The 21045-nt window shown below is 40.7% G+C and overlaps 1 protein-coding gene across 3 annotated transcripts in view; it reads left to right on the top strand.

Annotated features, from left to right (window-relative positions):
* Positions 1-124: 124 nt before the first annotated feature.
* The window catches only part of ENAH (ENAH actin regulator), an 87745-nt gene continuing 66824 nt past the window's right edge, over positions 125-21045 (top strand). For all 3 annotated transcript variants that reach the window (XM_083858392.1, XM_083858391.1, XM_083858390.1), the window contains exon 1: positions 125-205. In XM_083858392.1, coding sequence (XP_083714518.1) covers positions 201-205 — 5 coding nt within the window. In that variant the 5' untranslated portion in view covers positions 125-200. The remainder of the gene's footprint in view (positions 206-21045) is intronic.

Here is a 21045-nt window from a genome sequence, read left to right as displayed (position 1 = left end):
AGCGGAGGGAGCGGCGGAGCGGGGCGGGCGGGCGGCGCTGCCGGGCGGGCGGGGGTCTGGCTGGCTCTGCGGGGGTCTGGCTCTGCGGGGACGCGGCCAGCGGAGCGGGGCGGAGCAGAGCGGAGCGGAGCGGAGCGGGGCGGGGGAGACAGCGCGGCGAGCGAGGCAGCGGGAGCGGCTCCCCGACCGCGGGCAGCACCATGAGGTGAGCGGCCGGCCCCGGGGCGGGTGTGGGGGGCGATGCCCCGCGGGCCTCGGCCCGGCCGGCGCGGAGCCGGGAAGGGGAATGAGAGCCGAGGGGGGATCGGCCGGCGGCGTGGGAGGGGGCCGGGCCGAGGGGAGCCCCGCGGTGGGGGAAGGGCCCATTGTTAGTGGCGGCGGGGGAAGGGCGGCCCGCTGTCCCCGTCCCCCCGCGGCGGCGGCGGCGGCGGAGAAGTTGCGGTCGGGGGGCGGCCCTGCTGCGGCGCCTCCCCCGGGCCGGGCATGGCGTGAGCCCCCGGCGCCCGGCTCCTTTCTTTCTCTGCCGGTGGTGATTTTTTTTTTTTTTTCTTCCCCCCTTCCCCTCCGCCTTACCCGGCGCGTGTTGCATTGCAGCAGCAGCTGGGCTTTTCCCTCGGTGATCAATAAAGAGGCGCCGGGGCGGGGTGTGGGGGGGGGATCCCCCTCTGGGCAGCCGGGAAAGGTTCGCGTTCGGAGGTTGGGGATGTAAACACAGAGGTGGCCGGGGGCGGCGGGAGGGAGGGAGGTGGGTGCCCGCCGCCTTCCCGCCGGGAACTCCCGCTCCCCGCCGGCTCATTCATTTGAAGGCGATTTTCTGCCTCCCCGGCCCGTCCCCCCCGTTCCCCCCGCCGTCCTCCCCCCGGCTGGCTTTTAGCGCCTGTTCTGTTTCCATAATCTCCTTTCTGGCTCGGTGCAGGGGCCGGTGAGAATTGCGGCTCGGTGGCCGGGCGCTGGGGGACCGGGCTCCCCGGGGGCCTGCCCCTCGCCCAGACAGCTGGGGAAACCAGTTACTCGTGCCTGCCTTTTTTTTTTTGTGTCCGCCTGGAAGTTATTGTCTGCCTTACAGTTGGATATGAACCTTCTTTGTCCTAAAGACGCGACTGTGAGTCGTGAGGTGCTTTGGAGCAAGATTTGCCTGATCAAAGTCGGCAAATTCCTCTGCTCATAAAACTGATGAGCCCTTAGAATTCCCTGTAAATTATAGGAAAATCCAAATTTTTTTTTTTTTTTTTTTATTACAAGGGTTCCCTCTTTCAGTGCACCTTCAATGGAAAAGGTGGCATTGCAGTGGGAAGCATGGGAGCAATCTCCCTGCTGTTTTTGTTTAGAATTGTGTTCCTGTATTTCCCTCTAGTTTTCTTTGTTAACTGTAGGTATTTATGTCCTGTGTTATTTTAAGCTTTGTTTTGTCTTGTGATAATTTATTTTCAGTTATTCGTGTTGCTCATGTTGAAATCAGATACCCTGCAAATGAAAAGTTACAGCTTGGAAAACCTACGGTTTTTTATCCAGATCCTTTAAGCAGAGGTGTTCTTTTTAATTATCTTGACAGCCTTTAGCACAATGAATGCTGCTAATCGAGCAAGACTTGGCGTAAATACCTTGGGAAGCCCCGTGTAAGTTTGGGTTTCGTGCTGGCGAAAAGTGCTTGAGCTGTTTGGGTGATGCTGAGTGAAGTGAGCTCTAGCAGCAAGAGTGCTCACTGCTCACTGGCGTGGCTGTATGTGTGCTAGGACTGGTGCCAGCTTGGAGGGAGCGCAGGCATTTCTCTTAACCAGCACAACAGGGAAGTGTCTGGGTTGAACCTACCCTTAGGTTGCTTATTTAGATGCTTGATTAGCTGACTTGCAGCCGTGGGTAAATGTAGGGAAATGAATATATTCCTTGAAGCTTTCTACCCGCTCGTGCCTGCAGAGCATCAAGCTGGTGAGGGGGAGATGCAGTTGTGATTTGGAGGGTCCTCTGATGGGTGATCATGGGGTGTTTCAAAGGAAACTGACTTCTAGAACACTTGGTTCCAGCCCTCTGGGAAAAAAGAAACGAGCTGTACCAATTAAACTACACAGGCTAAAAAAAATGATGTGGTTAAAGAAGTATTTTCTCTCTATAGAGGCACTATTAAATTCACTCAGTTTTGTTTAATTGGTCCGACTCCAGTACAATGGCAAGCTTTCACTGCACGCTTGCTCTTTGGACTTGTTTAGACTATGGTTGATGGTATATTTCTGAAACGTGTTTAAACAATATCTTCATGCTGTATTTTGTTCAGGCAGTGACTTTTCAATGTGCATTTGCTGGTCAAGGCAAGGTCTGATGGGTGAGGATGACAGGGTAGGTGGGACAAGCAACCAGCATTTCATATATAGCTCCTCTGTTTGCAGGCACTGTTAAATCTTAGCAGTTTATACTAAAAATATACTTTTGGAACAATATTGATGGTCTCCTGGAATGAGTAAACTGCATTCTGTCGTTGCTGTTGGGCAGGTAAGTATGCAGCTGGTGCTCCAAAGAACAAAAAAATAAATAGATGAACTGGGATGGGGAGGAGAAAGCACCCTCATTTTCTTTCTTGTGCTTTGGCTATTCTTCGGCCATCACGAGCCTGAACTAATTCTGATGATTTTGTGTTAAGATCTTGTATCTTGTCTGGATGATTAGCTGGTCAGTTACCAAAAAGCAAAATGGTTTTCCTTCTGTCAAATAATACTAAACATCGTTGTGAAGAGCATCTTTGAATGTTAAAACAATCAGCAATTCTGTCAGACACAAACACCAACACTACACGAGAATTAATTCTTGCAGAAGTCTGCTTTGTATTCAAATTGAAATGATATGCTATTTGAATAACATCTGTTAGGGGTTTTAGGTTGCGGAGGAACTCTGAATATTAAATATCCAAGTTAAATGGTCTAGCCTAAGTATGAAGTTACTTGGTTCAGGATAGCCCTATTCAGGGCTGTGTGTATCTGTGTCTCCTGCCCCAGGTAAACATCTGATTCCCATGAACACCTGTTGCTCTCTTTGTGCTCTGGTTAGCTGACAAAAGTGCTGCCCCTAATACAGTTTCCTGAAAGCACTTAAAATATAATAGGTATCCAGGAATGGGCATATTCAGTGAGGTTTTCATTCACCACCTGCCTGGAATGTGGTGGGGGGAAGAGGTGGTGAAGATGTAGGTGACAGCAGAGTTTGGTGCCCCTGTTCTAGTAGTAGCATGACTTCCCATCGTATTTGTACAGGAAGAACGTGTGTGAACAGACTTTTATTGTAGCATATGTTGAAGTCTGTATTACGGGAGCTGGTAAACACAACTCAGCTGCCAGAGCTGGGATTCTGCAGTGGAGGTTAACTGAATTACCTTCATTTTTTAAAAAAAAATTCTTATCAGGCTCATTTTGAGTGTTAACTCCAATAAAAATAAATGAGCTTTACAAGATACTGACTTTTTAAAAATGAAACTGTACAGCCTTCTCTTGGGATTACTACATCCATTTCTTTGTGTGGGAAAGAATTGTTTTTCATTAGTGTGCTGGTCAGAAAGCAGGCTGCTTAGTCGGATTTCATTACCCAAGTTCCCAAGAGCTGGGAAAGAAACAATATTTTTAAGAAATTTCAAATTCGAGTATTTCCAGAGCCCAGTATAATAATTTTCATTTATGATGGGCTACTAAGCAGATCATATATATGTGAATTTATTTCCATGTTTAGATAAGGCAAACAGCTAAGTTATTCTAGATTTTGCCTTTTCTGAAAAGTCATGTTGTATTCTTGCTTGTGTTTTCAAGCTAAAAAGGTAGCTAAATTTGTGGCCTCTAAGCCACACTGAAATCTCTATTTACTTACAATCAGCAGCTTTTCTGCTCAAATATGTTGCTACAGAATGCACTTCACGTTATTATTTAAAAGTCAGCATATTTTATGCCTGGATTGGTAAGCCTTCATTATATTTTAAGTGTTGTGCTGAGAAAACTAATACCATACAAACTCAGTGTTTACTGAGAGAAAGCCAGCAGCAGAAGTAACAAAACATGTACCTTCATTAGGACTAGGAATTCTTGAAGGAGCCCACACGCGTTTCCTGGGGTTTCCAGGAAAGTGGGTATCCAAGAGCATTATTAGTGACAAAATTACAGTTCAGTCTGCTGCAATAACTGCAGTTATTTAAGGTGGTGAAATAGCACAGCAGCAAGGCCATCAATTTGATGGTGGCATTAAGTTATTGTTGGATACGTAAGGTAACTCTTTGGAATCGTGCCTTTAGTTTTAATACTTGCCTGAATGGTGTATTTGAAATAGGAAGCTTAATTTAGTTGAAAAATATTTGACAAAATGTTGGAAGTGCAAGCAGGCAGTTAAATTAGACTGGATATGCATAACTGCAAGCAATACATTTCTTAAAATTGCTTATATCTCGAGAGAAAAATTGGTGGTGTGGGCAGGTTTGTTTTTTTTCAGGTGGATCCAAGAATTCAGGTTACTTTCCTTGTTCTTAAGTAAACTAACAGATGGACTGAGTCATCTGTCTGATAGAAGTGTGGTCTTTAGCTTGCACTTTATTTGTGACAGTTGCAAGTAATTTTTGGACTGGCTGTTTCTGCCCACCTGATATGGGATCTGGCAGCTGTTTTGCCCGCAAGGCCTCTGGATAGTTTAGTGAATTATTTTCATAGTAAAAGTATAAATCTTTAAAAAATTACCATGTGAATGGAGAGTGCAGGAATGAGAATACAGTTTTTTTAGACAAAGCTATTTATGACCCTCTTAGCAATTATGTTGTCAGCCTCTAAAAATTAGAAACAGTCTGGGAGTGTGTATAATTCAGGAATGCTCTCTGGAAGGGCATGTACAAGTTTTTTCTTGACTCTGATTCAGGGTTTCATGTTTGCTGTTGGAGGTCAGAAAACAAGAGCGAGTTAGTTGGCATCCTGCTTCAGGCCACTATAGCCTAAAAGCCTTTTTTCCCCACTTCCATAAAAAGCAGAAACATTTTTCTCCCAGCACCTGTTTCAGTGGATGCTTTGCCCTAAGTGACGTCTCTCGGCGCTGCCTTAGGCATGTGATTGGAAATACTTTGTAATGAGGGCTGCTTCTTGCCATGCCAGGGCAGCTCATGTGGAACTATTATAGAAGTAGGTTATTGAACCACTGGATAGAGTCATTTGCTTTCATTACTAGAGAGAGCAAATGTATTTTGCGAAACAGATATTATTCCCTTCTTTGCTTTGACCTTTCGTCTGGAATTGCTTTTGACAGTTCATGCCTGCTTCCACTCAGCAGTGGAGAAATACATGTGCCAGCTCTTTAGACATCCAGGCATGTTTCAGGTTTTAAGAGTGCTGTAGTGGTGAGAGAGAGCAGAAGATACGTGCTTTTTGCGTTCAGTTCAAAAAAATTGACTTCTAGTAGTAGCTCATATTAAATGTAGCAGAGACTCGAGTCACATCAGCCTTGCTGAACTATCAGCTGTGATATTTGTTGGTGCTTACCTCACTCTCCCACCCCACCTTGCCCTTCTAGTCCTTGGGAATTCAATACAACTGCTTTGTGTTCTTGGGCTGTTAGAATCTCCCTTGGGATTAACGCGGGAGTGAAGCTGCTTTTGTATCTGCCTGTATTTAAACCTGCCAGGTGAAGAGCCCTGCTGTGCCCCTCCTGCCCTAACTTCCCATGGGTACTCACAGACGTGGAAAAGAACAGGGTTTGTATGGAGTTTTTTTGGTTGAATGATATACAGAAACTTTTCGTCCTTTTAGAAAGAGCTGCACCACCTTATTTTAATTTTCAAATTTTCTCACATGAGAAATAAAAACATATATCTAAGTAATTGAGTCTGATTTGAAAATGTGCCCTGTCGATACTGGTTGTAGAAGAAAATGTTGAATTTTACTTCAAATAATCCTAATAAATTGTTGTCCTAATTGCTAAACCTCTCCCCTGCTCTCATTCTCCTTCACTGTATCTGTTTCATGACTAAAAATGTTCCAGAAGAGAAAGTGAATGTTGTGCTTACCAGCCTCTGATGGTGTTATGTGGTGGTGTGTGCTGCTCCTAATGTTATGGTTCTGTAGGCACTTATGGGAGGCTTATGGAACTGCTGCTGGGGAGGTGATGTGACATCCTTCTGGGTCTCCTGCCCAAATGCTGGTGACAGCCTGGTGGAGAAAATGGGACTGTTCAGTGGGATGTGAGATGATGTGTCAATCCGCTTCGGATTAGTCTTTCCAGTTGAACTGCTTGTAATAAGCACATGTTTTGGGAATCAATGCACAAGTTAATGTGAGGAATTGAAGTGCAGCTCTTGTCTCTGTGGGTAATCTTTAGGCAAGGCTCATTAAAAGAAAACACTGTCATTATTCAAGCAAAAAAAAAAAGTCTGCTCTTAGCTTCACATATTGAAAATTCTCCAGGCAAAGCTGTTATATGTAAAAGATGAATAGTAAAAATGCATTCAGTTTAGTCCAGAATTGGTCTGCTTCTTTCTGCAGTGTGTGAGTTGGTGTTGTGGGTTTTGTTGTTGTTGGTTTTTTTTTGGTTTGTTGTGGTTTTTTTTTGGTTTTTTTTTTTAATTATGGTAAAGAAAGGTTCTGACACCAGGTGAAGTATGGGAGAAAGAAGTGAAAAGTGATTGCACTCCAGAGGGTGATACAAAAATGCTACTTTACTGGACTGGTGTGCTGCCAGAAATAATTCTAAACTTCTAATTTGCAGCACAAACGCAATTGGAAGGGTTTTGTTTGAAATTGTTCTTTTGTTGTCTTTTCTTCACAAATTTGAAATTCCTGTTTCCTGAACTGGATTACAAAGTAATCTATACTTATTGCACATTCCATACAGAAGATGAGGCAAGGTTGTTGTTTGCTCTAGTATACTCGCCACCTAGTTCAACAGAAAACCTTCTAAAACCTGGAATTAAGCAGAATGGTAAAAGAGCAAGAGTGATCACTGGTACAGCTAAAACCTGTATTATGCATTAGTTGCAGTTCTATAGCAAGTAAAGAAATGTTTAAACTTTCTTTTTTAGAGGAAATCAATTTCTGTGTATGTCCTTAAAGCAATTTCCTAAAATGTAGTTTAATGCCTAAATCTTTTTTTAGGCCACTGACTGCTGTCAGTTTATTGCAGGTGAAATACAGTGAAAGCAGCTTTCAAATTGAACTGCTTTGAAGAGCATGTAGTTAAGGTAGTGTTTTATTGTGGTCCCATCTGGCTCCTGGTGAGCACTTTTCTATTTCAGTTGTATAGACCTCCTGTCTTCATACAGGCTCATGTCTGCTGGAAGTTTGTATTTTGTGGGGATTTCCATTGAAGTTGCATTTTTTTTCCCTATCATATGAGATTGAAAATGGAAGTACTAAATGGAAAGATGATTTAAGATTCTGTTCTGGTTTATGTGTTTTCAACAAAACTTTCAGTACTGCTGCATTAGTGGTATTTTTACTGGCATTGGTGGAAAGAGGAGGTTGGTAGTTTTAGGTTCCATTCTGCTTTCTGGTTGGCTTTGCAAATGTGACTTAAACATATGCTCTGAGTAAATCTGGGCATTGAACCTGGTAGTATTGCTGCCTGAAATCACTGGTTCTTCATATAACTTACGTTGAATATGTGGCTTTTTTCAGATTCCAAGCTTCCAACTCCAGGCGAGCAAGAATTTTCCTTTTCTAGCTAGTGTATGTTGTTCATGTCAGTGATGCATTACAATGAACACTAAACACTGCTACTCATTTTGAAAACTTATTTTCTCCTTCTGTCTTCCTGTTCTATAAAAATCTCATTACCCTTTGCTTTCTTTTAAAAGCTTGGAGTCTTCTATAAACAGTGCATAGTGATGTGTACACCTTTTATTATATCTCCTGTGTTGAACTCTTGTTGATATTTGGGGAAAGGGTATGATCCTTTTGGAAAGCTTCTTTAAGAGTACTCAGCCTAAGTTTAATAAAGCAGATTTGTTTTTTAAAAAAACCTGTTGGATTTGGATTTAAAGCTGTACACAGTGAAGCTTTCCTAGAAAACTTGTACTGTGTTCTTGAATGCGTTTGCAAAGCCCGTTTTTAGAAATCTGCAATTGGCTACTGTGGGTGATGGTAAATGGACTTTACAACTTCAGAATAAACATAGTTACCTATTGTCTGAAATAGATGGTGTGGCCAGACTGACAAAACAGTGACACTTAATCCAAATGCACCTAATTTTGGCAGAGAGAATGAATCAAAATAGTGAATTACAGCACTAGGAAAATGATCAGTATTGAAGCTTTGCATTTGTCTATGCACGTGCTAGTTAAGAACAGGTATGGTTTGGTTTTGGTTATGTACTACTCTAGCAGAAATACTGATTTATTATTTTTAAATTATGTTAGAGATATTTTTTTCCTAGTTCAGAATACTTCTGCTTTGATAGAAATCTCTGAATATAGTCAGAGATTATATTATATTTTAATTTTTTGTTATACACCGATCTACTTCGTTGAATCACATTAGTGTGAGTAGGACAGGAGAATGGTGCAGGAAGTGTCTGATGTATGTATATGAAATAAACATATTTAGAACACAGGACTGCTCTCCTAGTCAGATATGAAGCATCTGGTCTGAAGCTGAGTCTGGAGACAGTAGATCTGTCTCTAGTAGTCAGAGCTTTTTTCCCTTGGTTAGAGCCTGCTCTTTGAGGGCTGAGGGAGGACATGGAAGACCTTTCCAGTTCAGTGTTGTTCTGGCCAAGAGAAGGCTGAGGAGAGAGGTCCACTTTGGAAAACCTGCAGGGAACCTGTATCTAATCATGAGCAGGAGGACGAGGAGATGAATGATTAGAGCACTTGAGTAGTAAGTGTTTGAACTTAAGCACAAGCTGAATCCAGTGGTTCAGCTGCTTCTTTAGTCTTATATGTTTTGGAGAGTAATTGAGAAAGAGGTTTTGTGTTGGAACCTCAGAGGCCGAAAATTTCAGGTTTTCTGTGTTAAAAGGTGCTGATCCTCAAGCAAGGACCACAGTTGAATTAAATCCTTGGAACAAGCTCCCAAGATTGAGTGATAGCGCGGGGTTTGTGAGTGTGTAGTTTGAATAGTATTGTGTGATCTTACAGGGTGCAAAACTTAGGTTTAAGGTTTTAGTATATAGTAGTACATGTGAGTCAAGATAGAGGACTTTAGGCATTGTCTGGGTTCTTCTTCCTTCTTCATGGGTTTAGGTGGTTTTCTGTAATTGGGTGAAAAAGATCTGCATTGCAGGCCTTGGGTGGTCATTATAGGGTCAAAAATTTGAATAATATAAGTGTCATCTCGTTGTTGGGTGATTATCACTTAAATAACTTCTGAAAGAGTCAGAGGCACTTCATTTTACCTCATTTCTCTAACTTGCTAGTTAGAGCTCACAGCTCATGAGCCTGTAAATAGATGAGAAATAATAAACATCCAAGTCCAAACACGAAACCTTTGTTTCCTGTGTGTTAATCCTGACCTTGGCAGAGAAGAAGAAGCCAGAAGCATTACAGTTTCATACCATTTCAATGGTTTCCTTGAGTTTTTAGCTACTTAGTGGAAATGCAGTAGTGGCTTTTGGATGAAAATTTTTACTTTGAGATGTAAAAGATGTTCCTCCTTTTACTTGAGGAAGAAGACCAAAGCAGTAAACAAATAAAAGAAGTCAAATAGATTTTGCATCTTAAAGATCTCATGCTGCAATCTGAAGGATTGAAGGTACAATTGTTCTAGTTTCCACAGTGTGGTATAATGAGTCCAGTAGCCTTTAATTGGGTGATCAGCTCTGTTAACCATATCATATATGAATTATCCTCAGAATGATTACTGCTGCACTTTACATCTGACTTTGCCTCTGAGTTGGGAGGTGAAGAAATCTGGACTGCTGTGCTCAAGGATTGATTTTGTATTCTGCCGGTATCTTCAAGTAGTCTGTTCATAAAGTTTGGAGGAATAGGGTGGCTTCAGGCTTCTTCTTTGGCACACAATAAAGGTGACTTTTAAACCAAAGGGTATTGCATTTATTTTGTTGCCTTTCTTAGTCACGGAAAGAACAGGTCTATGTTCCTGTAATTGTCACTGTTTCCAACAATAGCTCAATCCACAAATGGATGGCAGTAAGACAAACACAAAGGTTGCCTTGCAGGTTATGAATACTCCTGCTGTAGCTGTGTTGCTCTAAGCTTATAAACATGACAAAAGTTTTATAAGGAGAGGCAATACATTTTATTAGATCATCTGCTGCAGTGGTGGGGAACAGGACACAAGCAATTTCACGCATCCAAGGCCTGAGTTCCTCAGAAAGTTGCTCAATTCTTTGGAGACACCATGTGGAGATTTTGTACTGTGTGGATTGTTGCAGGCACATTGCAGACACAGGTAAATGTTACTGTGTGGTTCATTTTTTTATAGGAAGCTCATAGTTCTGATGGCTGACCTTGTAGCTATATTTGGTGTAATTCTTATTTCAGAGATGAAAGAATTGGGTGCTTGAAAACAGGTTAGCAGCTGTAGGACATATTTAAATTGCTATTTGTTTTTGTATTACTCTACAAAGATGATGTCTGCATAAAGGAAGTGGAGATTGCATTGCAAAGGGCAATGTCAGGAAGTAAACCTGTGAAAATACTTTTCAAATGTTACTGTTTCCATGTAAAGCATGAAAATGTATTTTCCTTTGAAGCATCTGACTACTGGAGATCACTGGGGGAAAAGGATGCTAGGAATGCCTTTTTTAAAGAGTCCATCCCTGTTATTTTTGTGAAGACATGGGCTTGGTCACTGGTGTGACTTTTGTATAGTAAATCTGTAAGATGCAGGTAGGTTGCATTGCAAGGGTTGCATCTTTAGACATGACTAATACTTAATGGCAGGGTTTTAGTTTTTCCCTGTTGAAATTCCCAGTTACTACAGGACAGAGGAGTGTACTGTTACGCCAGTTCTGAGTACCCTGGATATCTTGCCTTGAATTTCCATGCCCCCTTTTTCCTAGGGCAGATGCAAAGCAAGCAACATCTCTTCTTTCTGTGCTCCCTGCCCCAACAATAAAAAGAAAACCTTGATATGAAGACTGCTCATGTAACACTGAGGAATGCTTGCAGGTTTGGTCATTGGTGTAGTACCAGTCTCGGCATTCAACAGATTTTGAATCCATATATTTGAAATCTCAATCTTTTTTTTCCTCCTGAATTGAACTAACCTCCCAGTCCTTGAGTGTGTCTGTGCTTGGGGTGGGTGTAGGGAGTAGACTCACCCCAAAGCCCACTCATCAGGTGTTTTGGTTGTAACTCTCAGTGAGATTACCCATGTCTTACCTGGGAATAGAGAGGGTATTTAAGAAAGAACTAGCAAAGAAGCAAAACACTTGAGAGAAGATTCTCTCCAATTTGCTGGTACATATTTTTATATAACTTGTGATGTATCAATGTATCAATTTCCCATCCACCTGAGTGATTGTAATTTTCTTGTTCTTTTGGGAACATGGAGAAATCTTATGCAATTCATACTGTCTTACAAAAAACTTTCCCATGAAGAAGCACAGAGTACACAATAACGTACGTTGTTACGAAATCTGAAGATAAACTGATTTTAAATTCAAAGTAGTTTGGGTAGGTGCTCATTTTTAGTATTTTGTAAGACAAAACCAATCCCCCAAACAAAGCAAAGCAGAAGAATTTGGAAATAAAGCCATAGGCTTTTCTTTCGGAATTTGAGTGCCTTAATTTTTTTTACGTAATATGATAGAAATATTGTAAAATGACTAAAGCATTTCATACTTAAGAATAGAAGTCTTGTGCATCTAAGAACTTTTTTTTTTTTGTCATTACTATAGAATTAAAATCTTGCTGGCCATTGTGCATTGCAGCAGGGGATTTTCTCTTGGCAGCACCATACCCTCCAGCCACTTAAAAGCACAGAATCATTTTAATGTAGAACAGAGTAAATGCTGGAGGCAGCATCTTTGGTGGACCTTTGGTGACAAAGGTAATGTTTATGCTGTGGATGTTCTGTTTCTCAGGAAGATTGGGGTTAATTGTAGCTTGGCAAGTTAAAAAAAAAAAAAAAGTTCCATATTGTTTTTCTGCAGTAGATTCCTGTTGCTATGCAACAAACAGAATGTCACTTAGTACAGGATATATTAAATTGGTATTCCCGGCACATATCTCTGCCCGTTCATTTTATACTTTAGCAGGAGGGGTATGGTTCTGGCTTCCTGTAGCACTGGAGTATGAAGTATGTATTTGAGCTGCTATTCTGGGGCTCGCCGGAGCTGCGGTGACGTCAGTGCACTTGCAGAGCCTCTCTTTGTTTTCCCGATGGCTGGGACACCTGTGCAGCACAATCAGCCTTCCAGGCAGACAAAAAGGGCTGGTGGTGATCTTCCCCGAGGTGGGATGGCATTGCCAAGCAACATGTTAACGCTTCAAAAGGGAGAAATTTGGTATATGGGAAGAATATTAGGCTGTGGATTGTGAAAGCCTGTATATGTGGTGCAGAGAAAGTTAATGCAGATGGCAGTGTCTGAATCTTTAAACCAAAATATCTGGTCAATTTTTAATTACTAGATTTAACTTTAATACTTGAATATGTTCATACCTCCTCTGCCTACCTCCCCATTCCCCTCAGTGTTAAACCCAACCAGTCTCAGCATCTAAATTCTGTACATTTGCTCTCAATGGATTCTGGAATAAATGTTTAGAGCACGTTTGGGAAAATTACCCTCTGTGGCTCTGGAACCAGTAATTAAGTAATGGACAAATGACAACATCTGGTAAGGCATTATTTTATAATCTAGTTAAGTCTTCTATAGTGGAAAACAAGGCAAAAGTGATATTTGAAATCTAGAAGGATGTTAATTTGATCTTTACTTCAGAGTCTGTCAGGCAATATAGATGTCTGTAATACAGAAACTGGAAAGCTGAGGATTTGTAATGCTGTGGTTTTGTAACATATGCATTTGTGTCTCAGGTGGCATGATGTTTATGCTGTGTAATAATCCATCTTATTTTAATCTGTTTTCTGAATTCTCGTGTGGGTTTTGAAAGACAATTCACAAAATCTAAGCTGAAATTAAGGTAGATACTTTAATTAGCAGGTCAAATACTATCCCTTTCTTGCCCTTAGAACTGTCTAACATCTCTTTAAATCTGAAGCAGATTCAAAAATAGCTTTTTTTAAAAAAAATACTATAGTAAATGTACTTATGTGTAGCTTCTGAATAGGGTAGAAATCAAAAGAAAGACTTGAAGTAAAGCTAGGAAAAGATTCAAAACACCTCTCAGTACTGTTCTCTTGCTTGTTTTGCCAAGAGGGTGACTCTAATCTATAAAGCATCATTGAGCAGGCAGCCTTTAGTAACACAAATGCCTTTCTCGTAGGCTGATGCTGAATTCAGACCTCAGTGCCAGAGTTGTGTGCCTGTTCTCAAGGAGGCCCAATGAAAAAGCTTTATGTGCACAAAGAAAATTTGATACAAAACCTAAAAAAATTCTTGTGGCATTTGGTGAGATGAAACCTGAGCTCTGTCACAGAAATGATTTAAATACATGGACAAGGGATGCTTGGGGGCTTTTTGCTTTCTCTTTTGGGAAGAGGGATCTCTGCTTCTGTTGCAGGACTGTTTGGTGAGAATGAGAAAACTGCTTGTGACTTTCAGTGCTGTGATGGCTTGTTTCAGTTCTATCTTTTGGCACAGGAAACAGCAGGAATTTGTAAAAATGTCTCCGCTTCTTGAGAAGGGAGGCAGAATGTAATTTAATTGTGAAGATAATATTTTCATCTTTAATGAAATGAACTTATTTTTGTGTGTAGATGGAGAAGTTCTAAAATATACCCAGGAAATTGGGAAATTTGAGCTGTAAGTTTTAAGTAGTGTACTGGTAGGCTGCTTAGGTAAATCTTAAAGGAACTCAGAGTAGAACGTGGATGTTCTGGAAACACTCTGGTTGTAGCACAAAGAGCATTTCAAAGTTCAGTTCAGGTGCTATGCTGCTATAAATAAGGCTATGAAAAAACAGTCAGCTTTTCATATCCATCATCTTTTCCCCCAAATGGAATTTAAGTTGGGGCAAACCTTGTAGGTTTGATACCAAGTGGTCCAAAGTTGGCTGTTGAAAAGAAATCAATACAATCTTTGTGTATATGTGAGCAGTGACGCTACCCTGCTAGTTCTTGGTCATTAATTAATACGTGTATGCATACAGCAGATGCAGAATTATCTCAAAAAGCATGTTGGACCATGTTAACGATTTTATGCTATTTTTCCTCCTGTACAACAGAGCCTGGATTCTGTGGATTCTGGTTTGCAGATGGAAATAGATGGTGATTTGAAGCCTGCTTTTTTTTTTTTTTTTTTTTTTTTTTTTTTTTTTTTTTTTTTTTTTTTTTTTTTTTTTGTTTTTTTCAGTTTGGTTTTTTTGGGGGGGGAGGGGTGGTTTGTTTTGTTTTTTGGGGGGGGTTTTGGGTTATTTTGTTTGATTTGTCTTTCTCTGTTGCAGAGGTTGGAAAGTCTCTAATAAATGAGGTAGGGAATTGCTTGAAGATGATTTCATGGACTTAGCTCAGTGTTTTCTGCAAGCAGTGACTGCTTCTTAATTTTCAAAGAATTTCTGTCCTCTGGTGCTGGTTGAGAGTTGTCAGGGGTGTTCATTAGCTGTGTCCTGGCTTGTTTTCTTACCAACTAACTTAAGACTGTGGGCCTGATCTGTCAAACATTAAATTATTCAGCATCTACCTTAGTCCTTCAAAGCAGAGAGAATCTTAGATGGCCACTGAAGACAAAGGCCTCTAGATCATCTCGGATTAAATGAGCAACATCAGAAGACTGGGTGCACCAGTTGTTGTGTTTCAGCTTTCCCATGGAGGAAACAACTTCCCGTCTGTTTCTCCTTTACTTTCCAACTTTTGCTAATTTCTTAAAAAGAAGCTGTGCTCAAGTTTGAAGCTCTCAAATGCTATATTTTATGACACTGTGCTTAAACTGTGAATAACTTCTGAATTTGGAATTCAGAACAAGCTTTGATTAATGTGCAAAAAACGTCACTACACATTGAATAATGAAGAAACCTACTAGCTGTTCGTTTACTCCTCAGTTCATCTATCCAAAGTCAGAGGCAGTCTGAGAAAAAAGGTGGGAGGGGTGAGAGGAGTAAGTATGTAACTAAGACTTTTTAATGGTTTTACAACTGCAAGTCACTCCTTCCTTCATATATAAGCAACCAGAACTTTGAGGTGTTCTTAACTCATGTACATTTTTTTTAACTTTGAAGTTTATTTTTTTAAACCAGAATACAGTGCCATTTTTTATGGTCTTTAAAAATTGAAATAATAGACCAAACATAATGTGCCATGATGCTTTAAAGACTCATAAATTTGGAACAGCTAGATTGTCAGCTGCATGTTCTCCCTAAAATCACAGTAACTCTTGGTAGTTCTTGTCCTCTTAGTAGAGTGTGCACATGAAGGAAGCTGAAACTGTGATTATAACAAGGTGTGCTTGCCAGGGAGGAACCTGAACTCCAGGGATCTGTGGTCTCCTTGTGCTGTGCTTAATCAGAATTGCTAACTTCAGCCAAGCTAACATCCATCAGTAGTTATCCATCAGCTTTTAAGACAGGACTGGAACACTTTGTTCATTGTCCTAATGTTTTGTGTAGGTTAGACCTGGTGGCCTTCTCTGAAGGTGCTTTGGATTGAACTGAGTTGATCACTCCTTTACCATACAACTAAAAGATGGGCAATGCTCACCTGACTGGGACAGTCTAATTCAGTGACTCCTTTTAGATAACTGGGAATGCACCTGGTCTACAGTAATCGATGAGATGGTTCATTTTTGTGAGTTTTGGCTACATGGCAGATGTAGGCCTGGTTATTAAGGAGGGAGGTGTTGTGGTACCCTCTGAGCAGCAAGGAGCAGCTTTTCAAAATAACTGTACACATTCTCTGCCTAAATCTTTGGAGGCTCCAGAGAAAAATGGTGCCAGAGACCATCCAGGCAGACAGTTTTTTCCTGCAGGCTCTGGTCTGTACATTGCAGTTTGGGCACCTCATTTAAATGTATCTTTAATCTGACATGGTATCACCTCTATTGGGAAACTTCTTCCCATTCTGAATCATCCTTGGAGGTTTTGTCTCACTACATTATTTAAATCTTCCTTCTGTATATTAAGGCTTCCATACTCACTATCTATGGACAATACAGACCAACTTATTCTCTCTGAAGCTACCTACCTCTAGTGTGTGTGAGGCTTTCTGTTTCTACTGAGTCTTTTCAAGATTTAGCCCACCAATTTCATTAATCTCTCATTGTGGTCTGTATTTAAGACCTCCTGCCAGTTGTTACTCTCCACTTGGTCCTCCTTATTTGGAAGCTAAGGCTGACTGTTGTCCAGTCTGTCATGTACTGATTTGCATCTGTTCAGTGAAATGTATCTAAATGTAGACCTGAACTCATTTTTTCTGTCACTCTTCCAGTATGCCAATATTAGTCAGAATTCTTACCCTGCTTGCATCTTCTTGAGGGCTCCTGTCCTCTCTAATAGCAAGAATATTCTTCCATTTCTTTATGGTTCTGCTGCAGCACAGGCATTGCAAAGCTGCACTTGATATGTTTTCTCTGAGCATCTGGTGTCTGAATAAGGTTTTCAGATCTCCTTTCTGCTCTCCTTACAGTAATTTTGTGTATGCATCTCTTACAGAAATGCCCTGTGAATGCTGTCAAGAACAAAGTCATTTGACAACATCTGCCCTCTGTGGTAATTAGTATAGGACTCCAGAAGAACTGGAGGAAATTACACTTATTTGATATCATTAGTCCATAAGTGGCATTAAAGATGCATTTGTTATTTTTTAGGAGGTTTTTTTTTACTAATAGTTTATGCTGGTGTTTTTCTTGTGATTGAAGTTAAACATAGGTTCTTTATAGACATGACAGCTTGCTTCCTTCCCATTCAAAACCTCACATCTGCTCTGAATGTAACACTGGGCCATGGGCTTCTGCAAACCTGATTGACATCCCTCCATGGGCTGAGGTTCTGAACACTAGCTGAAATACAGTAGTTTCGTGGAAAATGTTGCTGAGTTTCTCAGTTTGGAATCGTATCTGTTCAGTGTAAGCCAAGCAACTGCAGTCTCCTGAAAACTGAGGCTCGTAGCTGTGACATTCAGGGTTTTCTTATGGGGAGAAGGTACGTAGTAATTACAGGCACAAAATGTTCAAAAAAAAGTCATCAGTCGTGGTTGAAGCTTGCAAATTTTTGCACAGTTGAGGAAATGAGCTTTGTAAAAAGCAGTGTGGAGCAATCTGTTGCTGGTATCACTGATTGTACTGCAGAGAAAGGACTCGAGCCTAAAGAATGAGAATGGTGGGAGCTCCCCTGGTGATGATGCTCAGGGATCGCTTTGTGAAGAATTACCCTCTTGGGATACAAGCAGGGTGGACCAGTTTATGGGGTAAGATGTTGGGCTACAACCTACTGATGATAGCCTGAAAGAGGGGAGGAGGTTGGTTTCGCAGGAATAACCCTCTTTTTACTGTAAACTCTTCTTGCTGTAGTTACACAACTGCACTGTGCTTCAGATTTCATTCCCCTGCTGTGGTACCAGTGTGTTGCAGGCACCTGATTACAATCCTTTCAGTCTGGCCCAGGCTGTTGTTTGCTGCAGTGGATTTGTAGCAGAGTTCTGTACTGAATCTTAAATTTCCTCTGAGTTTCAGCAGAAATTCCATGTTTTCATCAGAATGAGGTATATTGTCATAACAGGAATCTGTATAGTTTAAAAACCTTTAAGGAAGTCTAATGCATTAGCGAATGTTTTGTGATTTATAGTATTTTCTTCTGCTAGATAAAGTTTATAAGTCTAATTAGTTTTTAAAACAAAGTGTTTTACTTGAAAATAAATCTCTGCTTGAAGAAGCTTTATACCATGAAAGATAGTTTTGCTGAGATGTAATTAGCAGTACTCCTGGCTTCTAATTAGCAGTACTCTTTTTGCACCTAGCAAAAATATTACCTGAAGAGACAGGTGGTTTGTCTCCTTTGTACATGGCTTATTTGTATTTCATAATTGTCTGAAAGTTGGAAATACTGCTAGACTGTGTTATCAAATACTAATTTTCTGTGTAGCTACTTGGTACACTTAGAGGATAAGCTCTTAAACTGGTAATCATGGATTATTTACTTCTATTTGAAACTATTTGAGTATTTATTAAAAAGTGACAATATAACCACTTGGTCTGCAAAACAACTTGAAAATGTGAGAACCTTTGCATTTTGCTTTCCTTTTGTGTTGCAACAAGCTACTGTGTGTAGTTATGGTCTTTTCATGGAATTCCTTTCATCTCCTGTACACTGCTGAGTATCTTTAGGCTTAAGTGAGTAAATTCATGCTGATTGTCTTCCTATTGCATGTTAGGCTTAAAGCACTTCATAGACAGTATGTAAAGTCAGATCAAAAGAGGAATGGGAGTGGGGAGAGTGCCCAAGCTTTTCTCCAGCAAATTCCATGTACAGAGAGAGCTTAGCCTACTGTTCTAAGTAAAATCCAGTGGTGTGAGGTAAGTGGCCATTTTTTCTTTCAGGAGCATCCTGTACTTTTCCAAATCAAGTGCTGCCTTTTGCTCCCAGCTGCACATCTTCACCAATGGGGCCAGCAAAAGCACAAGTGAAAACCTGAAATGGATACTTGCATTTTAAACCTCTCTCAGTGGTATTCTTAATGAAACAAATGTTCATTTGGCAGTGAGTGTCTTTCTGTCAGCTTTCTGCCAAGGATGCTTTCCAGGTGATTATTGCAGGATTACAGATACCTGTTGATGGGATGATCAGGAGAACATCTACAAGGCCATCTTTATAGCCCAGCAGTTGTGGAGCTGCTACTGAAAAATGTAAAAGGGTGAAGAGGACTTGATTGGTAGTGGTTTTTTACAAGCTTGTGTAATACTTATAGCCATCCTCCATGTTTTCTGTGTTTTACCTATGACTTAGCTCAAGGTTTTGGAATTTAATTGTGCTTGGTCAAAATAAACGTTGTTATGAAGGCTTACCTGATCAGTGCTTTGTCTAAGCCTCACTAAGTGCTGATGAGTGATGTCTAGCACTTGCTAAAATTGTATTTCATTGCAAACTTTGTAGAAATAAGAAGCAGAATTTTTGTCTGAAACTGTTATCTGCTCTTTTGCCATTCTTGTCCTAAAAATTTTGAAGTTAATGGAATGATTTTTCTAATGCTAATTAAAACAATTTAAAAAACATTTTATTACTTTAGAGTTCTTTAATTTTTTTTTCTGTGATTTGGACTAATTAGACAAACTGCAACTGAAATACAAATCCTAAATTTAGTTTGCATTCTAAAAAATCTTTTGTATGCCTTGTTTGCAAAACTGGTTACTGTCTAAAAATGAGGATTTTTGTTTCCTGGCTTAATAATGTCTTACCCTGTGGTGTAGGCAAGGCTTGGTTGGCTCAAACCACTTTAGAATCTATCTGCTCATCTTCAGAGATAATAGTGTAAAAAGTCATTTTAAAAAGTGGCTGCAGGCTACAGAAGCCCCAAGACTTCCCCCAGTATTTCCCCAGTTTGGGGAGAACTTCAGTGACAGCCTGTGTACTCCGTGTGACCATGGCAAAAAATGCTGGGATTATTTGCAGCTCTATTTGATCCGTGGAATGCACTGCATCTATTGTTAGCTCTCCAGCTGAAGCAAGAGCTGGAGTTGTTTTTCTCTTTTGACATTGCAGCAGGTCTGGCCTGACACTGCTGTATCAGTCTTGGGTAGTTAAAGGTGATAGGATTGGCAAACTTCCCATCCTTTTAGTAGCCGTGGGGGAGCTGAGATGTGGGAGATCATAACTTATGTAGTTGGGATTCCTTTAAAATTCTTCAGAGGGACTGCAGGCAGTGTGTCCCTGCAAGCCTGTAAAGTTCACTGTGTTCAGCTTTCCTGTTGGGTTTAGTGTCTCTTGGAAGTCTAAGCGCTTTTCCTGGATAATTCCTTACCGCAGAGATTAAACACTGTGTGTGTGATAGTAATGAGGGCAACATTGTCACATCTCCCCTGTAAACACGCCAGCCTCGCCAGCACACGTACACGTGCTCCTCTGCTGCTGAGATCATCATCTCTTCTTTCTTCTTTTGCTCTTCAGCATAAAATTTGGATATGGATACTCCTCACACTTTTTTCACAGAGCTCCCAGATCTGTTAGTTGTATCAAATTCAGTCTTATTCTGCATTGTGCTCTCTGAATTCCTTATACCTGATAGCCTGCTCTCAGAGGGGCATGGAGCAATGCTTTTCTGGTGTTACCTGATAACCAGAGAACAGGGCTTGTAGGGACTGGGTTTAGGTTGATTGGTTTGTTATGAAATATTAGATAAAAACATATCAAAAGTAGTGTAGCAGTAGACTACTTATGAAATAATGCAAATAGGTTTGAAAGCTGTTACATCTAAAATTAATGTCAGATTAAGAAAGAAAACTTGCCAGCATTTCCCCAGTGGTGATCCCTGGGCAGAGTTGCTGTTTATTTAAACTGAGACTTCCTTCTGACTACTAAAAACAATAGAAAATGACTTTTTATCTAGAAGACTTTGCTTCCTATCTTAGATTTAACTGCCTTGATAACAAAACAAAGAAAACAGGATGTGTAATTTAAACAAGACAGATACCAAGGTTCTGTGATTCCCTGCCTATGGAAGGAGTTAGGTTTTGTGTGAACTACAGAGGGTTTAATATTGGAGTAGCATTAAAATTGGAGAAGTGCCCTGCTGGGGCAGAGCACTGATCAGTGCAGTCCCATACACCATCCTGGAGAACAGCAGTAAGAGAGGCTGCTTGGAAGAAATTGCCAGCAGCCCCTTAGGGATCTCTTTTCCTCTCCCTCTGCCAGAACCCCAGAATCCATTGTCTGTTTTGAGGTGTTTTGGAACATGCCTATAGATTCCTTTTATTATTATTTTTTTAAGAACCTGTTAGCCATGAATTCCTCTAATTCCTTTGTAGCTTGCTGATCTTATCTCTCTCCATAACTTCCTGTAGTAACAAAGTCCAGAAATTCACTATCTTTGTATGTAACTT

The sequence above is a fragment of the Zosterops lateralis genome, assembly GCF_965231275.1.
Source record: "Zosterops lateralis genome assembly, chromosome: 3".
Taxonomy (NCBI): Eukaryota; Metazoa; Chordata; class Aves; order Passeriformes; family Zosteropidae; genus Zosterops; species Zosterops lateralis.
Note: the sequence above shows the minus strand (reverse complement) of the source record. Positions and strands in the feature narration are given on the sequence as shown.